Raw genomic sequence first — 25,000 nt, 5'->3', positions numbered from 1 at the left:
CTTTTCTTCTCCTTCCTTTTTTTATACTTTTACGTGGGCTATCATCATCCCGACGTTATCGAATCCCATGCCCCCCATGCTTGCCGGATTGGATTAATAGACGGCGCTGTTAGGAAGGAGAGGAAGAGGAGAAGGAGAAGAAGGAAGTGTAGTAGTTCGATTAGAACGAAGAAGAAGAAAGAAGAGGAGGAGAAGGAGGAGGAGGAGGAAGAAGAAAAAGAAGAAGTGTGTTTGTTTGTTTGTTTTGTGTCGCGAAAAAAGTGCCGAAAGTGTGGATACCTTGAACTCGAAGTCGCGTACGGCGCTGCCACTGGCGGCCCTGCTGCCATCATCATCATCATCATCATCATCATCATCATCATCATCATCGTCATCGTCATCGTCATCATCGGCCCCGCTGCCACCGGCGCTTCCACCAAGAGGAAGGCAGCAACAGCTCCCTTGCCGCCCCCCGCCCATCCGTTCATCCATCACCGGTGTGCTGTGCGGGCCGACGACGAAAACGACGAAGACGGCGCTGCCGCCGCCGCCGCCGCCGCCGACGACGACGACGACGACGACGACGACGACGACGACGACGACGACGACGATAACAACAACGACGACGACCACGACGACGACTGCGACTGCGACTGCGACTGCAACAGCGACAGGGACTACGACAACGACGACGTCGACGACGATTACAACAATAACGACGACGACAAACGCGAGCAGGACGACGTTGCCCGCAGCCCACCAAGGCGAGCCGTCCCTCGTACCGCCTCACTATCCTGCGCCTCCACGGCCCCCGACTAGAAACGGTGAGTAACTCTATCTAACGTTCTAAAAACCTTTTCGTATCTCTACGTATATATATCTATATATATATACATATATATCTTTCACCTTCCGATCGGCGGACGTCCTTGCGTTCCACGGAGATATGGACAACGCTCCTCTTGTTCTTATTTTTCTTTTCTCTACTCTTTTCCCTTTTCTTTTTTTCCTTTTTCGTTTTCCTTTTTTATTCCGAAATCTCTATGTCGTATACACATATATATGTATATATATATATATATATATTACATATAAATCGCCGAGGGAAATGTTTACGTTTGTTCCCTTCTAAATCCTTCTTCGCTCTTATTATCGCTCAGAGTGTTCTCTCTTCTACAGTTTTTATCGTTCGCGCATCTGAGATTCGTCCTTACGGTCGTTACCGTTTATTATAGTTCGCCGTTTCTATATCCGCGTGTATATATATATATATATATATTCGCAAGAGAGGAAGAGAGAGAGAGAATATCACGATTATTCGATGATAAACGTCATGTCGTATATTTCGTTACGACTGGACTCAAAAAAGTAGAAAATATCATTGTCCGTGTAGATTTGAAAATGGCGCTCTTCCAATATCTCTATTTCTCTCTCTCTCTATATATATATATATATGTGTGTGTATATATATCTGTCTTATCTTTCTATCTTCATTCACCAAAAGCAGCGAGATTAATAATATAGAGAGGCGTACGCGGATTACGTATCCCTGGAACGTGTAATTCATGTGTACGTTGTAACAACAACGTCAGGAGAGGATCGGGTTCCGGTAATCAAGATTCTACGAGCGCGCACTCTATCTGCTCCGTTTAGCATATTATTCTGCGACGTAAGAAAATCGCGTGACTCCTTCGTGAATCTCGGAAGCAAGGAAAGCGCGTCTCTCTTTTTCTCTCACTATCTGTCTCCGGAAGCCTACGCACCTACTACGCGCCCACATTAAATCCGCGCTCACGACGGCTATTCATGTAAACATATACATAGAAGTGTAACGTGAAACGTTTCCACTGCTGAGAGCAAACGCGGTAGAGGCATACATACATACATAGATACATATATACATATATATATATATATATATATATATATCTTCGATATATATCCTTCTTCTCTACCTTTCTCGCGTTCAGCATTCTTTCGAGGTTGTTCATCGAAGGTGTGTGCGCGCGCGCGAGCGCAAATGCGAACGCGAAAGAACGAGCGAGTGAACGCGCACCTACTCTCTCGCTTTTGAATGGCACAACACGAAGAGTGGTTCTCTCTTTCTCTCTCTCTCTCTCTCTCTCTCTCTCTCTCTCTCTCTCTCTCTCTCTCTCTCTAACGCACGCTCCATTCTGTTGTTTTTCACTCGGCGCCGATTTCAAATGGCGAGGTCACACGACTTTGTGCCAACTCTTCTATCGGTGCGCGGTCAGGCGCCTGTGACCGGTTATATGTATGATGTTGTGTGTAGATTGAGTCACACGGCTACTCTTTCGTAGAAGAGGAGAGCAAACGAGTGAGAAAGAGAGAGACAGACAAAGAGAGAAATAGAGAGAGAGAGAGAGAGAGAGAGAGAGAGAGAGAGAGAGAGAATCTACTCGTTGCCGGAGCGTGCCGAGACGTGACGGTGAATGAAATGCGCGTGAGCGCCAGCGCGCAAAACCCGCCCGCCCGTACCCTCCCTCCCTCAATCCCTCCGTTCTCCTGCTCCCGTCCCTTCCCTTCCGTAGAAAGTTTTGCGAGAAAGTCACCAACACACACACTACCTTTCCATTCGTGAAACGCGTACGCACGCGCTCTCCTCACCTTCCCTCCTCCTCCCCTCCTTCTTCTCCTCCTTAGTCCGTCCGTCCTCCTCCTCCTCATCCTCCTCCTCCTCCTCCTTTTTCTCCTGCCCTTCATTCACTCTCGCTTTCGGTCATGCGCCGCGCCTTCCTCTTACCTCGTCTCTCTACATCCAACACCCCTCTCTCTGCCCCCCTATCATGCCACCCCACTTCTCTCACGATTTCGCTCCCCTCCGCACTTCTCTTCATTAACAAAAATATATCCAATTTCTTTTACGTAAACACCGATGTTGGCTCTCTTAACTTAGTTAGTTATTTAGTAACTTGGTTACTTTGATCATTCATAAAAGAATATTTCGTTGTTATTGTTATTATTATTATTATTATTATTATAATTTTAATTTTAATCATAGCTCGATAGAAGAAAACTCGATTTCCAACGTTTCCCGCCTTATTCTTTTTTTTTCCTTCTTCTCCTTTTTTCCTTTTCCCCGCCCTGTTCACGCGGCCGTACCACGTGACTCTCTTTCTCCCCTTCTCCCTCCCACCTTCTCTTTCTTTTTCTGTTTTCTTTCTTTTCTTCTCTCTCTCTCTCTTTCATTCATTCATTCTTTCTTTCTTTCTCTTTATATATATATATATTATTTTTCCTTTTTCTATCTAACTTCGAATTGATATCGTACTGCGCGTTTTATTTTCCTCCCCCCCCTCCTCCTCCTCCTTCATCTTTTGTGATTCACGGCTGCTAATGCCATTTGTTTTACCTTGCCGTGTCGGACTTTCGTCGGGCATGCAATATATGTATGCAAGTGTACATACGTATATATATATGTATGATATATGTATGCATGCATGCAAGTATGCAAGTGTGTGTTGGTGAAAGGCACGATCCCCGCCTTTTAGTACGGCGACCGAGCCAAGGTGCATATCGCGTTTTGCGAGCGTACTCCGTTCGTAACTGCAAATACGCTGAATAGACACATATACATGTACGTAATGTAGTATGTCTACATCTGCATCTGCATCTGCATGCATTCATGTACATACGTATATACATAGTATATATAATATGCATATATATATATGCATATATATATATATATATATACATATATACGCTTGATACCGCAAACGTCGACCTGGTATGAATGAGACCACGATTTCCGTGCATGACGATAGTATTATATACTACTTACATGTATATATTTATGTATATGTAATATATGTGCGTTTCTTACATACTCATGTGTATATATTATATATATATATATATATATATATATATATATATATATATATATACATTTGGTGTTTATTGCCAGTCGCAAAGAACACCTGAGATCATTCGAAGAACAAAAAGAAATATAACGTTCGACGTTGTCTATCGCGAAAGAGTAGTTTGTTTAATGACTTTGACTTCTTCAATGGCCCGACACTACGAGCGTGTAACGATTAGATAGAGATTAGCTTGTGATTATTTTCTTTCCTAACCGTGAATCGTACGAGTTCTACTTATTCACTACGTACTATGTACTTTTATATATATATATATATATATATATATATATACACAAATGTACACGTATATGTATACACACATGTGAGAATCTTTTTTGGCAATCCCCGACACGCTCCGATAAACATCAATGATACGGATCTGGTTTATTAATGAGAGTAATTAAATTTATTTTGACCTTACTAGAGGATGTTCATTTATACAAATCATTCCCTTCTATTCATGATTCACGATCCATGAATTATTTATACGAAAGAAATGTACAAACAGACGTACGTATCTACACATATAAATACACACATACATACACACACACACACACACACACACACACACACACACACACACATATATATATATACTATGTTTAAAAAACATTTTTTCAAGAAAGTAGGAATGATTTTTCTTCGTTCAATACGCATAACGACTTTCTTAGATCGACCTTATTTGGATCTAATTTTATACTAGAACGGTGTCTCTATGTTACTTTTCGATAACGAGTTCGAGAACGATTGATCGATCGATCGATATCGTTTTACCCAATACATATATATATATATATATACACAAGCACATACATATACATTGTATGTATAGAACTCGTGACACGTTCTGTTAGAAAAGAGGCCGCCATTGGTAGTTTTCGCAATAGTAAGAGATCGTCTAGCACCTCTATCCACAATCCACGATCGAACTGTATCAGATCGAAGAGTCGTACTCGAATTTCGGTACACAGCCGTGTTTCTCTTGAATAACGCAAGAATACCGCAGCACGCTATCTCCGTGTTTGCCAACCCCGTTATCTCTCGTTCCTTCATCGTTCTTTTCCCTTGCCTCTTCACCGTCTCTCTCTCTCTCTCTCTCTCTCTCGCTCGACTGCTCGTTGACTCTCCTCTCTTCTCTCTCTCGATTCTGTCTCTCTTTCTCACTGTCAGTGACTCCGGTTGTACCTTCTGTTGCTTTTGCACGAGCTGCCAGCGCAATCTACAATCATCCTTATGTGTTCTCGCGATACATCCGGTCGACTCTCTCTCTCTTTCTCTCTCTCTCTCTCTCTCTCTCTCTCTCTCTCTCTCTTTCTTTCTTTCTGTGTCTCTTGCTTACTCCTCTAGCCGATAAGATTCGAGAGAGAGAAAGAGAAAGAGAGAGAGAGAGAGAGAGAGAGAGAGAGAGAGAACTATCTCTAAGAGGAAGCGTAAAACGTGAGTTTCTCTCGGCGCTAAAATCACTTTAAATTCGTTCAAGTTCGTAACGTTTGATGAAAAATAAATAAGTTATGAGTCGTATATTTCTGATCGTGTCGTAAAAGTAGATGCACCGATACGTCTTTGTATTTGTTCTATCGATTTTTCGATGTCCTCATCCATATCGAAATGCGGCCTCTACGAGGCGATAAAATCATTTTTTTTTCTTCTTTTTTTTTCTTTTTTTTTTTCTTTTTTTTTTTTAATCGTCCAAGTACGTCCACCTAGAATCAAATATTAAAAGAAAAGAAATGAAATAAACGACGAGCAATATATATCTATTTGTCGTTGACCACAAATGTATCGATATATCTTCGTTGTATCGATTCGTCGTTTATACGTCGACGAGTTTAAGTCTCTCTCGTTAAAGGTAAAATGACTTATTAAATTTTCTTTCAAATTGTTTTAATATAAATTGTGAAAAGGAAAAAATAAACGACGATTTGTATGCCTTTAATTGTCGCTAATTTAGACGTATCGATTTTCTTTTTTTTTTTTTCTTTTTTCTCATCTTTTTCTTTTTCTTTTTCTTCTTTTCTTCGTCGAGAGATTTCGTTAAATTTTGCGTTAAAATAAGCCTTTAAATTTCGTCCAAGTTCGTAATAAAATCAAAAGTAATAAATAAGTTCGTATCTCTATAAGTTGTCTTAACGGTAGATTTATCGATACATCTTCGTATACTATCGATTTTTGCCTTCATCGATATGCCTCTCACATCGCTAAAATCTTTTTCTTTTTTTTTTTTTTTTTAAGTTCGTCCAAGTTCGCAATCGTAGAAACGGAAAATACGACGAGTTATATACTTCTGATTGTCGTAACTTTACATGTATCGATAAATCTTTGTTCTATCGATTCTTTATTTCTTTTTTTTTTTTTTTTTTTAAATTCTCGTCCAGTGCGTCTCGCACCGCTAAAATCATTCTTTAAATTCCGTTCAAGTTCATTGATGTAGAATAGAAAAAAAAAAGAAAGAAAAGAAAAGAAAAAAAAAAGAAAAAAGAAGGAAAAAAAAATAAATGACCGATCATATATTTCTACTCGTCGTAAATCTGAATGTATCGATATATATAATATATATATATATATATATATATATGCACGTTGTATTGATTTTTGTTTTCACGATTAAAATAACTTTTTAAATTTGTCGAAAGTTCTTAATATAGATTGGAAAATAAGAAGAAGAAGAAGAAAAAAAAAAAGAAAAAAAAAACGAAACGACGCCTTAATATATTTCTAATTATAGTAAACTAAAAGATGTACCGGATGTATCTTTTTTATTTATTTTTTATTTTCTTTCATTTTTTTATTTTTTTATTCTCGTTCATTCCCGATGAACGAACTCGATAATTTGAAAAAAAATATTGTACACACACGCGCGCGCGCGCGCAATACACACAGACACAAAGTTTTATCGTTAAAGCCATTTGTCGATTTTATTATATTAAAAGGGCACATTAAGGGATCACGTTCACTTTTATTTTTTTTTTCTTTCTTTTTTTTTTTCGATCGGAATTTCGAAGAGACGTACATACGTCGTCCAATTGGGTGGGTAGGGGTTCGTAGGTCATTTGACGAAGTCGAAATTCGAGAGATCGTAAATAGCTCGTAATCCTGACGTATTCTCCTTTTCTTTTTCTTTATCCTTTTTCTTTTCCTTCTTCTTCTTCTTCTTCTTTTTTTCTTTTTTTCTTTTCATTTTATTTTCCTTCTTTTCGCTTTACCCCAGCGAAAGGTGGGAGGCGCAGGCCGTTTGGTGGTCGAACGTTGACCCTTCTCCGTCTCTCGTTCGTTCGTTCGTTCGTTCGTTCGTTCGTTCGTTCGTTCGTTTGTACGTTCGCCTGACTGAAGTTTTATTCAGAATGCGCGTGCGCTCGCGAGCGAGCACGGTGCAAGACCGTCTCGATAAACGATGCGAAGGATGAGAAAGGGATGGAAAATAAAAAGAGAGAAGAAAAGAAAAGAAGTAAGAAAGAAAGAATGAAAAAATCCAAGAATACGTAGTTGAGAAAAGTTTTTTCATTCTTTCTCAAGTGACCGATTAGAAATTCATTAGTAGCTTTTATTTTTCTTCTTCTCTCTCTCTCTCTCTCTCTCTCTCTCTCTCTCTCTCTCTCTTTTTCTCTTTCTCTCTTTTCTCTCTCTTATTATCGAGACGAAGCTGGTTCCTCCCGCCGACTCGATTTAATGTCGATGACTTGAAATCAGGATGAAGATCAACATGTATATATATATATATATATAGGTATAATTGGACGTATATAAGGATAGAGGAGGAAACGAGAGAGAGAGAGAGAGAGAGAGACCCGATTTCGTAAGATCCTGCTCGTGTTTTTATATTCAAAGGTGAATTACTTCAGAGTAGTAGTCCCAGATCAGACGTACTTGGCAAAAAGGTGGCCCGGAGACGTATAAATGCGCTTGGGTGAACGTGTTGTTGCCTCTCGAAGGAGCAGCTCAAGGAAGAGAAAAAGAGAGTCAGAGAGAGAGAGAGAGAGAAAGAGAGAGAAGCAAGAGTGGGTGGTGGTTGCCCGAAGATTCCGGCCATATGGCGTCCACATTCCATTTCTCTCGTGTGCCAGCCGAACGTGTGTGTTTGCTTGTTTGCTTGCTTGACAGTCTTTCTCTCTCTCTCCCTGTCTCTCTCTCTCTCTCTCTCTCTCTCTCTCTCACACACACTCTCACACACACATACATTCATTCTTTCTCTCCTTCTCTTTTTCTCTTTCTCTTTTTCTCTCTCTCTCTCTATCATCTCCTTTTACTCAACGAAACTCACGAATAGTGAGTTCTTTTTTTACTTTTTCGTTTTTTTTTCTTTTCTTTTTTTTTTTTTCTTTTTTTTACTATGACAGAAAGGGAATACTCTCGGCCTTTTTTTGTGCCAATGTTTAACGTAACTATTATTTTTCTTCTTTTTTCTTTCTTTTTTCCCTCATAATAGTACGACGGATCCATTGAATAATTGAGCGCTAAGAGAAACGAGAGGAGAAAAATTGTCAGGGTTTTAATTTTTCTTTTTTTTTTTCTTCTTCTTTTCTTTTCCTTCCTTTTTTCTTTCTGGTTTTTCTTTTCTTCTTCATTTTTTTTTTTTTCTATTTTTCTTTATCTCTTTCTTTCGAACTCACGGAGAACCAACGAGAGCGTTCTTCTCCGTGACGCACGGAGATGACAAAAAGATAAAACAAATAAAAAAAAAAAAGAAGAGAAAGAAAAAAGAGATGGAGAAAGAAGAGGTGGAGAGACAGAGAGAGAAAGAGAGGGAGAGAGAGAGAGAGAGAGAGAGAGAGAGGAGGATGAGGTGTTGGTGGAGGTGGAGTTGGAGGAGGAGGAGATTCGAGCGGTCGCGGCAACCCGTTTTCGCGCGACCTCGAGGATGGCCTGGATTTTTAAAAAGGCCAGCCTCAGCGACGCGGCGGCCGCGTACGATTTTATGAATGAACAACCGGTGCCCGTATCGTACACACGCAACATCTTCGTCCTATTAGCAAACCGATCGTTGGCACTGTCCTACTCTACGTTTACGGTCTCGACGGAGAAGAAGGAGGATGAGGAGAAGGAGGTGGAGTCGAGAGGGTGGGAGGGGGAGGTAGTAGGTTGCCGAGTAGGGGAAGAAGGAAGCGAAGAAGATGAAGAAGAGGAGATGAGGGTACGGAAGAGAAAGGGGGAAAGAAGGAGAGAGAGAGAGAGAGAGAGAGAGAGAGAGAGAGAGAGAGAGAGAATTTGCAAATGAAATCGCAGGAGCGGCAGCCATTCCTCTCACCGTTGTCGGTGTAGCAGCAACAGCAACGGCAGAGGGGCACCGTTGCAGAAAGAGAGAGAGAGAGAGAGAGAGAGAGAGAGAGAGAGAGAGAGAGAGAGAGAGAAAGAGGGGAGAGCAGGCCTCGTGTGCGAGAATCGATGAATGAATAAGTACCAGCATCCGCTTCCAGGACGGTTTCTCGAGCGCTCTCGAAGAATTTATATATATATATAGTATATAGAATTTATATATATATATATATAGTTCTCAAGCATTTTAACGATCGTAACTTTCGACGTGTTCCGCGAGAACGAAATAGAATTTTTCTTAAGTTAGGTAGAAGGATGAGGGGGGAAAGAGAGACACCGGCAAAAGTTCGATCCCTTGTTCTATATATCTATATCTCTATCTTTATTGTTCATTCGTTCGTTCGGTCGGTCGGTCGATCTCTCTCTCTCTCTCTCTCTCTCTCTCTCTCTCTTTGGGGCCTCTCGATCGTTTTACCGGAGGGTCCGAGGGTAGAATTAGAGGAGATGCTCTCGTGATCACGCACGCACACCGCGTGGGTGTCGTCTGGAGGATATCCGGTGTTTCGTGTCTCCTTCGTTCGTACCTGTTCTTTACTGTTTCTCGCCGAGAGTTTCCCTCTTCCTCTCTCTCTCTCTCTTTCTCTCTCTCTCTCTCTCTCTCTCTCTCTCTCTCTGCGTGTGTCTGTGTGTGTGTATGCACCCTCTTCACCTCTCTCGTTTCACACACGCGTTAAAAAAGAGGAGGAGGAGGAGGAGGGTTCTTCGAAAAGCGAGTTTACGAGGGACGTGTCCGTCGTAATACGCGTAAAGGCAACGTGTTGTTGGCTTCTCACTACAGTGAACATTTTCTTCATCATTTTCTTTATATCATTCTTGTACAAGAAAAAGAAAGAAAGAAAGAAAGAAAAAAAACGAACAAACAAACAAAACAAACAAAACAAAATGGTAAAAGAAAGAGAAAAAGAGAATAATTTTATTCCGTTCAATTTATCGACGATGATGCACGAAGAGTAGTGTGGTTCTTGGTATTTTTATTTTTGTTTTTTTTTTTTCTTCTTATCCTCTTCGTCGTTCTTCCTCTTCGTATTCGTCTTTGACTTCGTCATCTCGTTCATCTTCATCTTAATCATCTTCTTCTTCTTCTTCTACTTTTTCTTCTTCTTCTTCTTCTTCTTCTTCTTCTTCTTCTTTTCAAGAGGAAGATCGTTCAGCAGGCTATGCCTCGCATTTTTTGCTCGCATCTTTCTAACAGCAAATCCCCACCCCACGTGGTTATTCTCGCGACAGATGTTCGCGAGTTCGTTTCTCGTAACTGCGTTGTCTTCCATGCGACGTCGTCGTCGTTCTTGGACGACGACTACGACGACGACGACTACGACGACGACGACGACGATGATGATGATGATGACGACGATGATGGCATGCTTGTCCGAACAATTCTTCAGCTACGTTCTTTTCTGTATATTAATGTCTTCGGAGCTTCGGGAAATCGACAGATTCTTTTTTTTTTTCTTTATTATTATTATTATTATTATTTTTTTTTATATTTCTTTTCCATCATTCATCCTTATGCATATGGTTTTTTGAAAACAAGGAAAAATTGTTTTGTTTTGTCTTTCACTTGTTTTTTTCACTCTCTTCTTTTCTCTTTTCTTTTCTTCTTCCTTCAGATAACGTCATATAATAAAATATCTTTTCTCTCGCTCTATTCGAGATCATCTTCATATATTTTTTCTATCCTTTTTCTTTTACTTTTCTTCATCCTTTAATCGTATATGTCATCTTCCAAGCTTTGGGAGAAACCGAAGAATATTTTTCTTTTTGCTTTTTTTTTTTTTTTTGTTTCAGATAGTCTATAAACATAATATTTTTTAGTTTTTTTTTTTTTTTCTACGATTATCTTCGTACGCACGCACATACACAAACACACGCATTCATATATATATATATTTTTTTTTTTTTCTTTCTTTCTTTTTTTTTTCGTTTCCTTCTTTTTTCCGCCCATTTCTTTTTCTGATATAATAATTTATTTCTCCTCTTCTAACCGGTGTCAGCCGATTGGCTCGCACTCAAAACTCATGAAAGAGAGAAGAAAGGGACGACGTTTTTGCGACGAGTCGTACACCACAGGGCACTCCGTCGAGTGAGCGTCGGGGTTCTTGGCAAGTGGAATATTACCTGGAACGAGCGTCGTCGTCGTCGTCATCGTCATCATCGTCACCGTCGTCAACATCGTCACCTTTGTCAATATCAACGTCACCGTCATCATTCGTTTCACGTTTAGATTCGTTCGTTTATCGATCGTTTACCCAATTTTTTCGAATATTCTAAATACACAAAAAACACGCGAAATTTCAATTTTTATCTCGATCCGATTTAAAATAATCTCGACTTAATCCCTTCCGTATGAATCCTTGACGAAGATATTTATTAATCAATTTCTATACGGCTCGTAGAGAAACGTTTTATACGTACTTTCTTGTAAAAAAAAAAAAAAAAAAAAAAAAAAAACATACAAACAGATTGTACGAATGTACATTATACATATACGTTTATTAAAGATCGATCTTATAGACGGTAATTTTAATTGATTATATCCAAAGATAAAAAAAAAAAAAAGGAACGTATTATGTGAGAATAATAATTGAAAATTGGTTGACGTAATCAAACGTATTACGTATTCAGATGGTGTTATAATGTGCAACGTGTTGATTTTGAAGTAACTTATATATACACGTATACGCGGTACATCATGCATAGATATATTCATGTATATATATTATATATATATATATGTATATCCGACGGAAAGAGCATTGCAACGAGTTCCGGAAAATAATTAATCAGAGATCTGGTCGCGTTTAGAAGGGGGACTGTCGGAAATGGGCGGCTTTCTATATTCGTAGGAGAGCGCATGGTAACGATAATTCGAAAAATGAAGCCGTTTATGCGCTACTAAATACGCGCTCTCCATACTTCCTGCGCATTTAATCTGGTCGGAGCTTCCTGTGTGCAAGCAAGAATATATATATATATATATATACATATATTATATATGTATATACATACGTCGTTGCATATTCGGAGAGGAAACGTCACCGATTAGAATGCACGCTGCACATTTAGTGTACATATATATATATATACATATATACGTGTATGTATATCGATCGTTCGTTCGTTCGTTTGTTTCTTCGTTTGTTCGTCGTCCCGTTTATATTATTTGCAAATGTTAGCTAAACGAAAAAAAAAAAAAAAAAAAAAAAAAAAAAAAAAAAAAAAAAAAAAAAGAAAATTTTCCTCTTTAGCCAAGAGAATGGAATGGAAATGAATGATCGATGGAAAAGGAAAAAAGAAAAGGAAAAAAAAAAGAGAGAGAAAAATACTGAATGCATTTCTTCCTTCCTCTTCTTCTTCTTCTTCTTTCTGTATATTAATGAAATATAATAATCGTTCGAATTTCTAATATAATTTCTCGATAGAGGAGATATTCTTCTTGGACCTTCGTCAACGTTCGCTTCGTTGCTCGCTCCAACGACCAACCCCTTCGCTTTTCCCTCTTGACACGCTAGCGTCTCTCCTCTTGTCAGTAACGTAACAATCGATCATGATAACTTATATTCAGTAAGATAAACGTAAAATTTTTTTTAATTATCTTTTTTAATTTCTTATTTTCTTTCTTCCTTTATCTTTTCTTTCTTTTCTTCTTCTTCTTCTTCTTCTTCTACTTCTTCTTCTTTTTTATGAATTTTCATCCGATCTTCACCTTCTGTCATCGAACTCCAATTGTCATTGATTTTATCGAGTCAAAGAGAATCGTTAAATTCTCGAGCGATATATCGTAGAAATATCGTTGTAATAAAAAATAATTTAATTGACACGTCAATTTCATTGGAAATTCATCAGTGATGTGTTTTATCTTTTGAAGAGAAATATTTAAAAAAAAAAAAAAAAAAAAAGAAAAAAAAAAAAGGAAAAAGAGAGAAGAGATAAGAAAAAATTTAACGAGGGCAAGAAGAAAATTTCGTCGTCGACGTATAATGGGTATAAAAAAAAAAAATCGGAGAAAGGATCAGGTCCGGAATTGTTTGGTTACGTTACTGCGATTGCCACTGCAGTGTGGGTACGGTAGTAGAGAAGGAAAGAAAAACAGAGAGAGAGAGAGAGAGAGAGAGAGAGAGAGAGAGAGAGAGAGAGAGAATAACGTGGCCACTCGTGATAGAGAAGGAAAGAAAAAGTGAGAGAGAGAGAGAGAGAGAGAGAAAGCGTCGAATCCAGTCACGGCGGTGAGACAAAGACGAAATGAATGAACGTGCGTACGCAGAAGAGAGACGGGAGACGGCGGGTGGTAAGGCTGGGTAAGGTAAAGAAAGAGACGGTCGCACCAATGAATGAACGGTGCACGACGAGGATAGAATTAATGAGAGGGATAAATATAGAATCGAGTAGCGCGGCAGAACAAGACGGTCTCTCATTTTCTCTTTCTTTCTCTTTACCCCTCTCATCGCTCCCTCCTCTCCTTCCACCTTCCCTCTCCCCTCCCACCCCGCCCCTATTGCGCCCTCTCTCGTGACTCGTTCGTTCGACTCGTCCGTCCGTCCATCCATCCGTCCGTCCGTCCGTCCGTTCGTTCGTTCGTTCGTTCGTTAGGTTCATCTATGTTAGCTAGCACGAAGAGAAGAGAAGCAAGCTTACAGTCGCATTCGAATAGGATGGAGAAGACGAAACGGGACTATAATGTAGGATTGTTGTTGTTCTCGAAAACGAACAAGAGGGAAGGAAAGGGACGGGGATAGGAAAGAAAGGAACGGGATGGAGCTGAACAAACTTTGATGTAGTTGCTTTGACTAAAATCCCGACTACTAAAACCTTCGCGATCCCTCGTATCCCTCTTCTCTCTCTCTCTTTCTCTCTCTCCCTCACTCTCTTTCTATTTCTGTCTTTCTTTCTCCCCTCTCTTGCATTTTGAAAAACTTATCTTTAAAATGTTTTTTCTCTCTCTATCTCTCTTTATCTCTCTCTCTCTCTCTCTCTCTCTATATATATATATATATATATATATATATATATATATATCATTTCTATCGCATGAATTGATCTAGATAATCCATTTGCCAAGAGAAAAAACATAAGCGCATGAATCGATACTACTACTCGACGACGATCGACGTCGATGACAGGAAACATCTGCCACTTCGCGAGTCTTTCTCTTTCTCTCTCTCTCTCTTTCTCTCTTTCAAGTATGCACGCACATATACACAAAATACAACATAGTTATATATATATATATATATGTATACATATATAAATAAGCACGCGTATACACGTACACACGACGACACAGAGAGCCATTCTTCGAGGTTACGATCGGAGCGAGTCCCAGAGTAGGATGACTCGGCGTACGCGTTACGCGAATGGACGGCGCGCGGACGGCTGGTCGACCTTCCAGGGGATCCTTACCGCGTGACACGGTCCTGAAAACGTCGGTCTCCCGAAGAGAGAAAGAGAAAGAGAAAGAAAGAAAGGAAGAGAGGGAGAGAGAGAGAGAGAGAGAGAGAAAGAGAGAATGCCGTTGGGCACACCATCGGCTGGCCGATGGATGTAACGTGCCCGCCGTAAAACGCCATGAACGACGTCAAAAGAAAGACTCGATCGATGCGCCATGGAACACGATACGTATGTTCCTATCTCGCTCCGTCTCATTCCTCCTCTATGTGTTGAACGAGACAACGCCTCGAGCTCTTCTCTCTCTCTCTCTCTCTCTCTCTCTCTCTCTCTCTCACTCTCTCTCTTTCTCACTCACTCACTCACTCACCTTTCCCCCTCCATTTATTTCTATCCTTTTCTATCTCTCTCTCTCTCTCTATATATATATATATACATATGTATGTGTATATATATATAAGTATACATATTATATACATATATATATACATGTATATATATGTACAGATATTTATTGTCTCTTTAGCGATCGAATGAATCGATCGTCGAGAGGCAAGCGCCTCGCCGTCGACGTCGTTACGCTCGTCGACGAGGACGACAGGCGGAGAGGTAATGTTTTCATTCAATGCAAAGCTTCAATGATAGCTTCCGCTCATTCATGAAAAGCTTCGTGTTGCGTCTCGGTAGTTCGCTACAATATCGCCAGATGGCAACGTCGTACCGTCACGAACGACCGGGCCGCTGCCCACTCTCTTTCTCTCTCTCTTTCTCTCTCTTTCTCTCACTTGCTCGTGCGCTCGCTCGTTTACGCTCCTCTCTCTCCCCTCGTCCGCTGGTCGCCATTCATGGCTTCCTTCCCACCTTCTTCTCTTCCTGCTTCCCCTTCCCCCCTCTTGTCCGTCTCGTCCTACTTTCCTCCGTCTCTTTCTCTCGCTCGGTTCTTCCGTCTCCGTCGTTCGGGCACTTCCGTCCAATCGGCACTCCCGTCTCCCTACTCCACGTACGGCGCGCCCCCTTCTCTTGTCGCTTCTAACCGCTTACCGGGAGTCCATTGTCAGTCGTTCGCCAGCACAGCGCTCGTGCGCGTCTCTCTCTCTTTTTCTTGCGTCGTGTACCGTAGCAGTAGTAGTAGTAGTGTGTATATATATATATATATTATACATAGTCCTACCATAGTAGTATATACACGCATACGTATATATATATATATATATATATATATTCACACGTATAATTCGAGGGTGAACGTCATCGTTTTCGTTATTCTTCGTTATCTCTTTCTATCTCTATCTCTTTCTCTCTCTCTTTCTCTTTCTTTCCGAATAATTCTTTCGTTATATTCTCCGTCGCGCTTTTCGCGTTCACAAGACGCGCCGCCAAGCATCGCCGTCGTCGTCATCGTCATCGTCGTCGTCGTCGTCGTCGTCGGCGCCGTCGGTCTTGTCGTCTCATCGTTGGATTCTTGTCTTATTTCTATTTATCTCTTTTTTCTCTCTCTCTCTCTCATTCTCATTTCTCCCTTTCTCAATTTTGCTCGCTTGAAAGAAGAAGAAAAAGAAGAAGAAAAAAAAAGAAGAAAAACGAATAAAAGAATCGGTTGAGAGGGTACCGTGGAAGATCTTCGAGGAAAGCAGAAAAAGAGGTGGACGAAGAAAGGGGAAGGAAGAGAAAGGAAGAAGAAAACGGTGGAAGAAAAGAAAGAAGATAAGAAGTAAGGAAGGAAGGAAGAAACGAACGAACGAACGAACAAACGAACGAACGAACGAATGAAGAAACGAAGCAAGAAAGTTAGCAAGCAAGCAAGCCTAGAGTTTAGCCTCTTTCGCAAATTGTGTAGTAGTAGTCGGTCTACTAACGTCGGACGTTACCTTATGGAAGTAGAACCGTCGTGGCGTGTGTAGTAGCGGCGTAAGAGCGGAGGCAGTAGCGCAACAAGAGTGGCTGCTCGTCGATACGCTCCGAGCGACGGCTTGCTCGTAAACAACGCGGGAGAACTACTATCTTTCTCTCTCTTTCTCTCTCTCTCTCTCTCTCTCTCTCTCTCTCTTTCTCTGTCTCACTCTTTCTCTTTTACTCACATTCACATTCGCGTTCACGCTCGGGGTCTTGGTTCTCGAGAAGGAGAAAACAAAAACGGGTAAAAGGGAACGACACTACGGCGCACAGGCTATCTCTCCTTAGAAGAGTTACTTACTTCTTCTCCCTTCGTACGAAGTACCATCGAGTTAGAGAATTGGATGGACGATTTTAGATTCGTTTCCTACGAAGAACTCGACGACGAGAAGACGGGAACGATCGCCGGTCGAAAGTTGGTATCTCTGTGCGCGCGTGCGTGCTGTGCCGCTGCCGACACGCCCCCGACACGCTCGGAACCTGCCCCTCGCCCTCCTCCTGGCCCCGGCTCTCCTGCTGTTACGACGAGACACCGAGCTCCACGCTCTTTTCTGCTTTTCCATTAGTCCCATGAATCTTCAGTAAGTTTTTCTTCTTCTCCCCCTTTTTTCTTTCTTTTTTTTTCTTTTTTCTTTTTTTTACCTCCCCTTTCTATCTGTACTTTTTTCTTCCTTTCTTTTCTTTTTTGTCCTTTCTATCTCTATTTTTTCTTTTTTTTTTTTTGCGTTCTTTTTTCATCTCTCTCTCTCTCTCTCTCTCTCTCTCTCTCTCTCTCTCTCTCTCTCTCTCTCTCTCTCAAATAATTCTCGCAGAGATATAATAAATCTTATTATCTCCTTTATCTTTTGCGCGTGTGTGCGTGTGTGTTTACGTTTTCGTGAAAAATTTTTCGACGAAAAAAAGAAATGGAAAAGAAACAAAATTTTTCTTTTTTTTTTTTTTTTGTTCTTTCTTTTTCTTCATATATCCTGCAAATAATCTATCTATATACCTACTACTCTCTGTTTATATTTAACATTTTTCTATCGCTATCGTATATTTTCATTCCATTGTCCAACATGTATTTAACTCAACGCGACTAAAGTCATTTATCGTGTGTATCGTACATCTATCTTTATCTGTGTATATGTATATATATCACACACAGACACACACATATATATATATCTCTTTCTGACATATCATTTACGCTCGCGTAGGATAGTATCGAAAGTAAAAGGTTCGCCCGGTATAACGTACGTTTCATTTTCAAGGTTCTCGCGTCCAACGATCCCTCTCTGTCTTCTAACACACACACACACACACGTTTATGTATATATATATATATATGTATGTATGTTCGTTCTTACGTAGAAATATACGTACTTACATACTCTTCTCTATGTACGTTTTTACGAGAGAAAAGTATCGATTATATCGATCCCATCTCGGCTAACCAGTTATACTTCCTGTCGCGTTTGTTTTTTCTTCTTTTCTTTTCTTTTCTTTTTTTTTTTTCTTCATGATCGTCATCGTGATTATTATAATGCAAGTATCAGAACTCTAGATCATCAGAAATCTATCAGTTAAGTTCATCAAGGTTGATCGTTTAAAAGTATTGTCATTCATCAAGTATTGTCATCGATTAAATACTCCTACATCGATAGAATTACAGTAATTCTCATTATAATAATCATCGTCGTCGTCATCGTTATTATGATCATCATCATCATCATCATCATCATCATCGTCATCCTCGTTTTCTCTTCTCGTTCTCTTATAGTGTCTCTCTTTCAGTTTCGGCTTTATCAGCGATCCGAGACTGAATCTATCGAGGAAGAACGTATCGCGAGACGAGACATCCGGTCTTATCGTACTCCGGCTTCCTGCTTCGCGACATGAAATTATTTTTCTTTCGTTCCAATTAACTTCTCGATGTCCTTCCATCTCTATCTATTTATCTATCTTAATCTTTCGTCCGTCCGTTCGTTCGTTCGTTCGTTCGTTCGTTCGTTCATTCGTTCATTCGTTCATTCGTTCGTTCATCTATCTCTATTTCTTTCATTCTTACTTTTTATCCTATAGACACGTCCGCTAGTTTTTATTTTCTCTTTATTGTCGCTTACCGGAAATGCTTCTGGGCCCACGTATATTTTCTTGTCTTTCGATAGAATATATATATATATATATATATATCGCGATGATTATGAAAGTGTCGTATAAATTGATAAGTACGAAAAAGTTTTATACAATATTTATCTTACTTTTATATATCGTTCTCTAATCATTTCTAAATAAAACATATATCCGAATCGCGTCGATTTCATAATCATTCACAAACGTTCACAATATATGCATATATATATATATATATATATACATACACACTTTCATTTTATCGAAATAATATAAGTATCGATGTACATATTCTACACACACATACATATATATATATATATATATATATATATATATATATATATATCTATCAATAAATTGCTACGATTCATAGCAAAGCTCGACTTTATGAAGACATTGAGTAGACACGATACTACTGTGTCTATTAATTTGTAAATTTGATCGTATACATACATAATGGACGTGATTGTTCATTAAAGACAAACGTAGTCGTAGGCGAGGAATTCGAAATACGAAGAAACGTGCTTCCGATGCCGCAATCAGTCGTGCGTTTCGCGTAGCATCCGGATCACGTAAGAATAACGTCCAGAGGGAGAAAGAGAGAGAGAGAGAGAGAAAGAAAGAGAGAGATCGTTGATCGCAATGCGGATATTAAGCAAGCGCGACAGTAGGAGGACGTACGTAGCTAACGAATCGGCACTTTTACCGAACAATTATGAAGACTACGATACGACAATGACGACGAAGTAGACCTTCCCCCTTCCTCCACTCGTCTTGACATTGTTGGTCATTAATTTTCATTTGAAATGACTCACGATCGATTCACGACTAGAATTTGTCCCTTATCTCATACTTTTACCTGGAAAATTGTTCTCTTCCATTTTTCCCCTCTCCCTCTCTCCCTCTCTACTCTCTCATTTACTCCTTCCTACTTTTTTTTTCTTCTCTTTTTTTTTTCTACGTTCCATTGTGTTTAGTGTAAAGAACTCGAGAGAGAGAGAGAGGGGGGGGGTGGGGAGGAAGAGTATATATATGTGTATGCTTGAGAGAGATAGAGAGAGTGGGGGGAGGGAGAGAGAAAGAGAGAGAGAGAGAGAGAGAAAGTACAGTGATGATAGAGAACAGAATGTAAGCCGGAAATGGTCGACGTTATCTCAACTTTACGAACGACTATAGGACTTTTGACTGACCTATGGCAGTCCGTCGACGATAGCTCCGCATATTCTACCCTAAGTGTAAGAGGATGAGACAGGGCACCCTCTTCAATGGATTGCCTGTTTATTCAAGAATGTGTGCGCGTTTGTACGTGAACGTAGTATGTGTCTGTATATGTGTACGTGTTTCTCTCTCTCTCTCTCTCTCTCTCTCTCTCTCTCTCTCTGTCTCTTTATATTTCTCTTTCTCTCTAAAGCGAGAAAGAAAACGTTCAAGATTAATCCTCTTCTAACTCTTTCTCTCTTTTCTTCTCGTCCAAAATATACAATTATTTTTTAAATTAAGATATATTATACGTTGAAATTTGTAAATGGGATTAAAGCGGAAGTTTGCATACGTAGGAGGAATTGATCCTGTCTCTTTGGACGATTCCGTAAATTGTGATTTATAAGAGATTGCTTAGTGTGTGCGTCTGTGCAATGTATGATATGCCGCGCGCATATATGTTCGTGTGCGTGTATATGTTTATACGAGGGGTGATACGATCCTGATGGATTAACCAAGGAGACACATACATATACCATTCTCTCTCTCTCTCTCTCTCTCTCTCTCTCTCTCTCTCTCTCTCTCTCTCTCTCTGTTCGTCTGTCTTTCTCTTTTTGTCTCTCTTCCCGTTGAGAAGCGTCGCGCGAGTGAGTATATTACATATGAAACGTTGAAACGTTTCTTAGAAATCTGTGGGCGCCTCCGAGTGGGCCGTGGAACGTCGGGTCGATTATAAAAGAAATTTAATAGGGACGTTCTTCGCGGTTTCTCCGTAAGAATTTCGTTGTATATATCACCGTTCGTACCTACTCATAATATCCTTTAGGAGTTTTTATCGAACGTTTCGACCTCACGAATGGCACGAATTTTGTGAATAAACGAAGATGGAAAATCTTGGGGCCACTTTAAGGATGATATCCATTAGCGTATACACAACCCACACACAACGCACGCGCACACCTCACACGTACACGTAAACGGGCACGCGCATGCGTATACAAATATATGTGTATATGTGTACATTTGAGAATGTGAAAACTATCGGTAGAGAGAAATCGTGAAACTTCGAACACGAAGGTGGCTTCGATTGAACGAATATGCGTGGACCCGTACGTGGATCGTTTTGGTCGAAAGAAAACGGTCGATTCTTTCTGTGGACTGTGGGCGCAACCGAGTGGGCCGAAGATCACTGAATCAACGGTCGCATCGCGCGAACTACGAGCACCCACTCGTACCACGTACGCCCACTTGAGGAGTCTCTTTCATCTCTCTCTCTCTCTCTCTCCCTCTCTCCTGCTTTCTCTCTCTCTCTCTCTCTCTCTCTCTCTCCTGCTTTCTCTCTCTCTCTCTCTCACTCTCTCTTCTACTCGTTCTTATCACGTAGGTAGATCGATACACATCGTGGCGAATCTCTGTTTTACCTTAGTAAAATGGCATCTCGCTTGTCGGTGCGTTAAAGTCTCCAAAGTGTAGAGTCTCTCCTCAGCAACCCCTTCGAAATAAGGTTTTGATTATCGAAGGATGATACTGACGTAGCATGTTTGCTTGTTTGATTTTAGGTGGGGATGAAGCGCGTGTCGCGAGGGCGAGGGGAAGCGGACGCGGAGTATTACCGAGTACCATCCTTGCTAATGGAACGCCCCCGTCGAGAGTGCCACCACCTCGCGCGGGCTGGGCTGTGCGTATCACGACAACAACACTCCAACAGCAGCAACAGCAACAGCAGCAGCAACAGCAGCAGCAGCAGCAGCAGCACTGTACTACGCCGATTCTTCCAGGTAGTAGAAGGACAGCAACACCGACGAACGGTGTTCAACGATGGGCTAGCGGGCAGGCGACGTTGTCTTCGTCGAGTGCATCACTGGCGAGCGGGGGAGGAGAGGAATCAATCCTACCGAGTGTACTCCGAGGAGGAAACGGAGTTCAACAGCAACAGCTACAGTTACAGTTACAATTACAGCAGCAGCAGCAGCAACGACAAAACTACCAGCACCAGCTGGAGGATCGTAGGGAGAACGAGGAGGAGTTGGAGGCGACGAAGAAGGAGGAGTACCGTCCTCCTCATCAGAGACATCAGCAAGGGGACAGTTTTGAACTGAGAGGTCGGCAGATGTCGCAGAAGAATGCGATACCGGGGCTCTCGCGGGCTGCCGTCGTCAATGGCGTCGTCGACGGCGAGCATGTACGCGTCCACGACCACAATCGACCGTTCCCACCTCCAAGAACGTCCCCGTCGAATACAGGGACGACGAATACAGGAACGACAACAACAGCAACAACGACAGCAGCAGCAGCAACGACGACAACGACGACGACGACGACGACGGCGTCTTCGATGTCGACGACAACGACGGCCCTGAGGATACCACTGACGGCACCGTTGGCACCCCTTTCCTCCTTGAGTTCCTCCTTCAGGAGTAGGCCGACGAGTAACATGCGAACTCCGCCAGCTCAGAGCTTCGAATCGTCACCGCCTGCGCCCAGCTTGCAAACTGGTGTTACCCCGAGGAATCTTTTAACACCTACCTCGATGGACGTTCCCACTCCGCCAAGGAGCCCGCTTGGCGAAGTTAGCTTGGCTACACCGAGACCGGACGGTGAGAGGATCATCAACGAATACGTTGAGACACCGTTCAAGCAACAATCCAATGTCGTTGAACGTCGTCTGGACGGTATCGTCCTAGTCGACACCATCGACGGCAAACGTTCGGGTAACGATTGTCCGAAAAAAGAGAGGGCAAGATCGCGAGGTAAGCATACCACGGATAGTGGCATACCGAGCCTTCATCGAGCCGTCATCAACAATACCAGCGGTTCTAGGCGTCGTGGTTTAGACGCGAGCAATCCATCGGGTATCATTCTGTCGGGTGCGACCTCGACGATTAACACGACTCCTGCTACGATTCGGATACTGAGGGAGGGAGGCGATAGGAGGGCCGTGACCAAACAACCGGTCTCCTTTACAAAGGAACCAGCGAATGCCCTTGGCTCGAGGACCTACGACCCGGCCAGTCTCTCGATCATCTGCGAATATTGCGGGAGGTGTCGTTGCGAATCTTGTCGGGAACCACCCCCATTACCTAGCAGGTGGCTCTGCAATAATTCCTGCCTTTGTTCCGCCGAGACTGTACTCGATTATGCTTCATGTCTGTGTTGCGTTAAAGGACTCTTTTATCATTGCGTCGATGGCAATGGCGGAGGCAGTGGACCTGGTAGCGGTGCAACTGGACCTTCCTCGATGGACGTCGACAATGGGGAGAGTTGTGCCGATCAGCCATGTTCTTGCACCGGCAACAGGACCCTATCGAGATGGGCCTGTCTCAGTGCTTTAACCCTAGCGATGCCTTGTTTACTTTGCTATTGGCCGCTTAAGGGTTGCGTAGCCGTTTGCGAGGCATGTTACGCGCGGCACGCCTCGCAGGGCTGTCGATGTGAACCTGGTGTATTAACAGGGAGCAACACCTCGAGCAGGCATCATGCAATAGCGAACGACACCGGTTATTCCAGGGATCCGGAGAAAAGGCTACTCGATCCAGTAACCCCGGAACTCTGAACCACAATCAATCACCCTCCGATTTTTTAATCCTGTAAATCTTCTATACTGGACTCACACCTTCGGGGGTGGGGTGGAACGGGGAGGAAGGGGAAGGGAAGGGGGACGATGGTGGTGCGATATGCGCATTGCGTTAAGTACAAGAGTTGCATTTAAGTCCGGAATTCGAACGTTTTTACACCGACAAAATAAATTACTATTAAACTATTACTATTATTATTACTATTATTATTACTATTATTATTATTATTATTATTAATATTAATATTATTATTATTATTATTATTATTAATAATATTATTATTATTATTATTATTATTATTATTATTATTATTATTATTATTATTATTATTATTACAACTATATCGTAACGTCTGATCACGCCGCGAGTGTTTTATTTATTATTCTTTCACGTGCGAGAATGTATACATACACATGTACGTATGAGAGGGACGTTTGCTTATATGTGCGTGCACGCGTGCGTGCATGAGTGTCTTGACATTTATATGTATGTGTGAGTATGCCTGCATGGGAGAAGAAGAGAAAGATGGAGAGAGAGAGAGAGAGAGAGAGAGGGAGAGGAAGAGGAAGAGGGAGAGAGAGAAAGATAGATAGTTAGGCGAGAGGGATTAGAATATGAGCAACATACCATTCATGATTTAGGGAGAGAGCTAACTTGTATACACTACGAAAATGTAAAACGTTTATGAGGTCAAACTATTGCGCATTGGTGTGTGCGCATTGGCTCGAAAAAAAAAATTTCATATATTTAAATATTTGTATATTGTATATTATGTTTTGTATAAAGGATCATCTTTTCTACGATTAATTTATTCGCGGATATATTGCCAAATATATATAGTTATATAGTTCTATCATATATATATATATGATAGAAGTGTTGAGCTCTCTCTCTCTCTCTCTATCTATCTCTCTCTCTCTTTCTCTCCTACCTCCCTCTTTCTCTCTTTCTCTCTCTCTCTCTCTATTTCTTTAGACAAATACGGAAGTCCTTTACAACGTCTTTTACTTCTCTTTTTGTTTATCATACCGATGAAAGAAAAAAATAAAAAATGACGAAAGACGTTAAGGGATGATCGCAATTTTTCTTTTCTTTTTTTCTTCTTCTTTTTTCTATTTTTTTTTCTTTTTTCTCCTTCGTCATCTTCTTTTGGTATTATAGTTACGTTGAATATACGGGCAACTCGTGTCTCGGTTTCTATAGAGTTTGCCCCCATCAGCAAAAGAGCATCGAAGAAGCAACCCAGCCAGAGAGCTTAGTATATAGGACCTATATACATACATACATACATACATACATACATACATATATATATATATATATATATATATGTATGTACCTAGGACGAGATCGAGACAAGTGCACGCGTCTTGGATCGCAAAAGAAGCGTGTCTCTCTCTTTCTCTTTCTCTCTCTCTCTCTCTCTCTCTCTCTCTCTCTGTCTCTTTCTTTCTATCTTTCTCTTTATTGAGAGAAAAGAGAAGGAGACCTGGTGCGTCTGTGTGCGTGGGTGTGTGAATGAAACGTCGATGTAGAATGTGCGAAAGAGAGAGAGAGAGAGAGAGAGGGAGAGAGAGAGAGAGAGAGAAAGAGAGAGTGAGGGTGAGGGAGAAACAGCGGATGTGCATACGTTTGGTTCGAGAGATATCT

The 25,000-nt window shown here is 41.2% G+C and overlaps 1 protein-coding gene across 1 annotated transcript in view; it reads left to right on the top strand.

The window, feature by feature from the left end:
- The window catches only part of LOC124424840 (mucin-5AC-like), a 24,480-nt gene extending 49 nt beyond the window's left edge, over window positions 1-24,431 (top strand). Inside the window, exons 2-3 of the mRNA XM_046964374.1 lie at window positions 101-803; window positions 21,335-24,431. Of these exons, the coding sequence (XP_046820330.1) occupies window positions 101-803; window positions 21,335-23,328 (2,697 nt within the window). The 3' untranslated portion in view covers window positions 23,329-24,431. The remainder of the gene's footprint in view (window positions 1-100; window positions 804-21,334) is intronic.
- The last annotated feature ends 569 nt before the right edge of the window (window positions 24,432-25,000 follow it).

The sequence above is a fragment of the Vespa crabro genome, chromosome 6, assembly GCF_910589235.1.
Source record: "Vespa crabro chromosome 6, iyVesCrab1.2, whole genome shotgun sequence".
NCBI lineage: Eukaryota > Metazoa > Arthropoda > Insecta > Hymenoptera > Vespidae > Vespa > Vespa crabro.
Note: the sequence above shows the minus strand (reverse complement) of the source record. Positions and strands in the feature narration are given on the sequence as shown.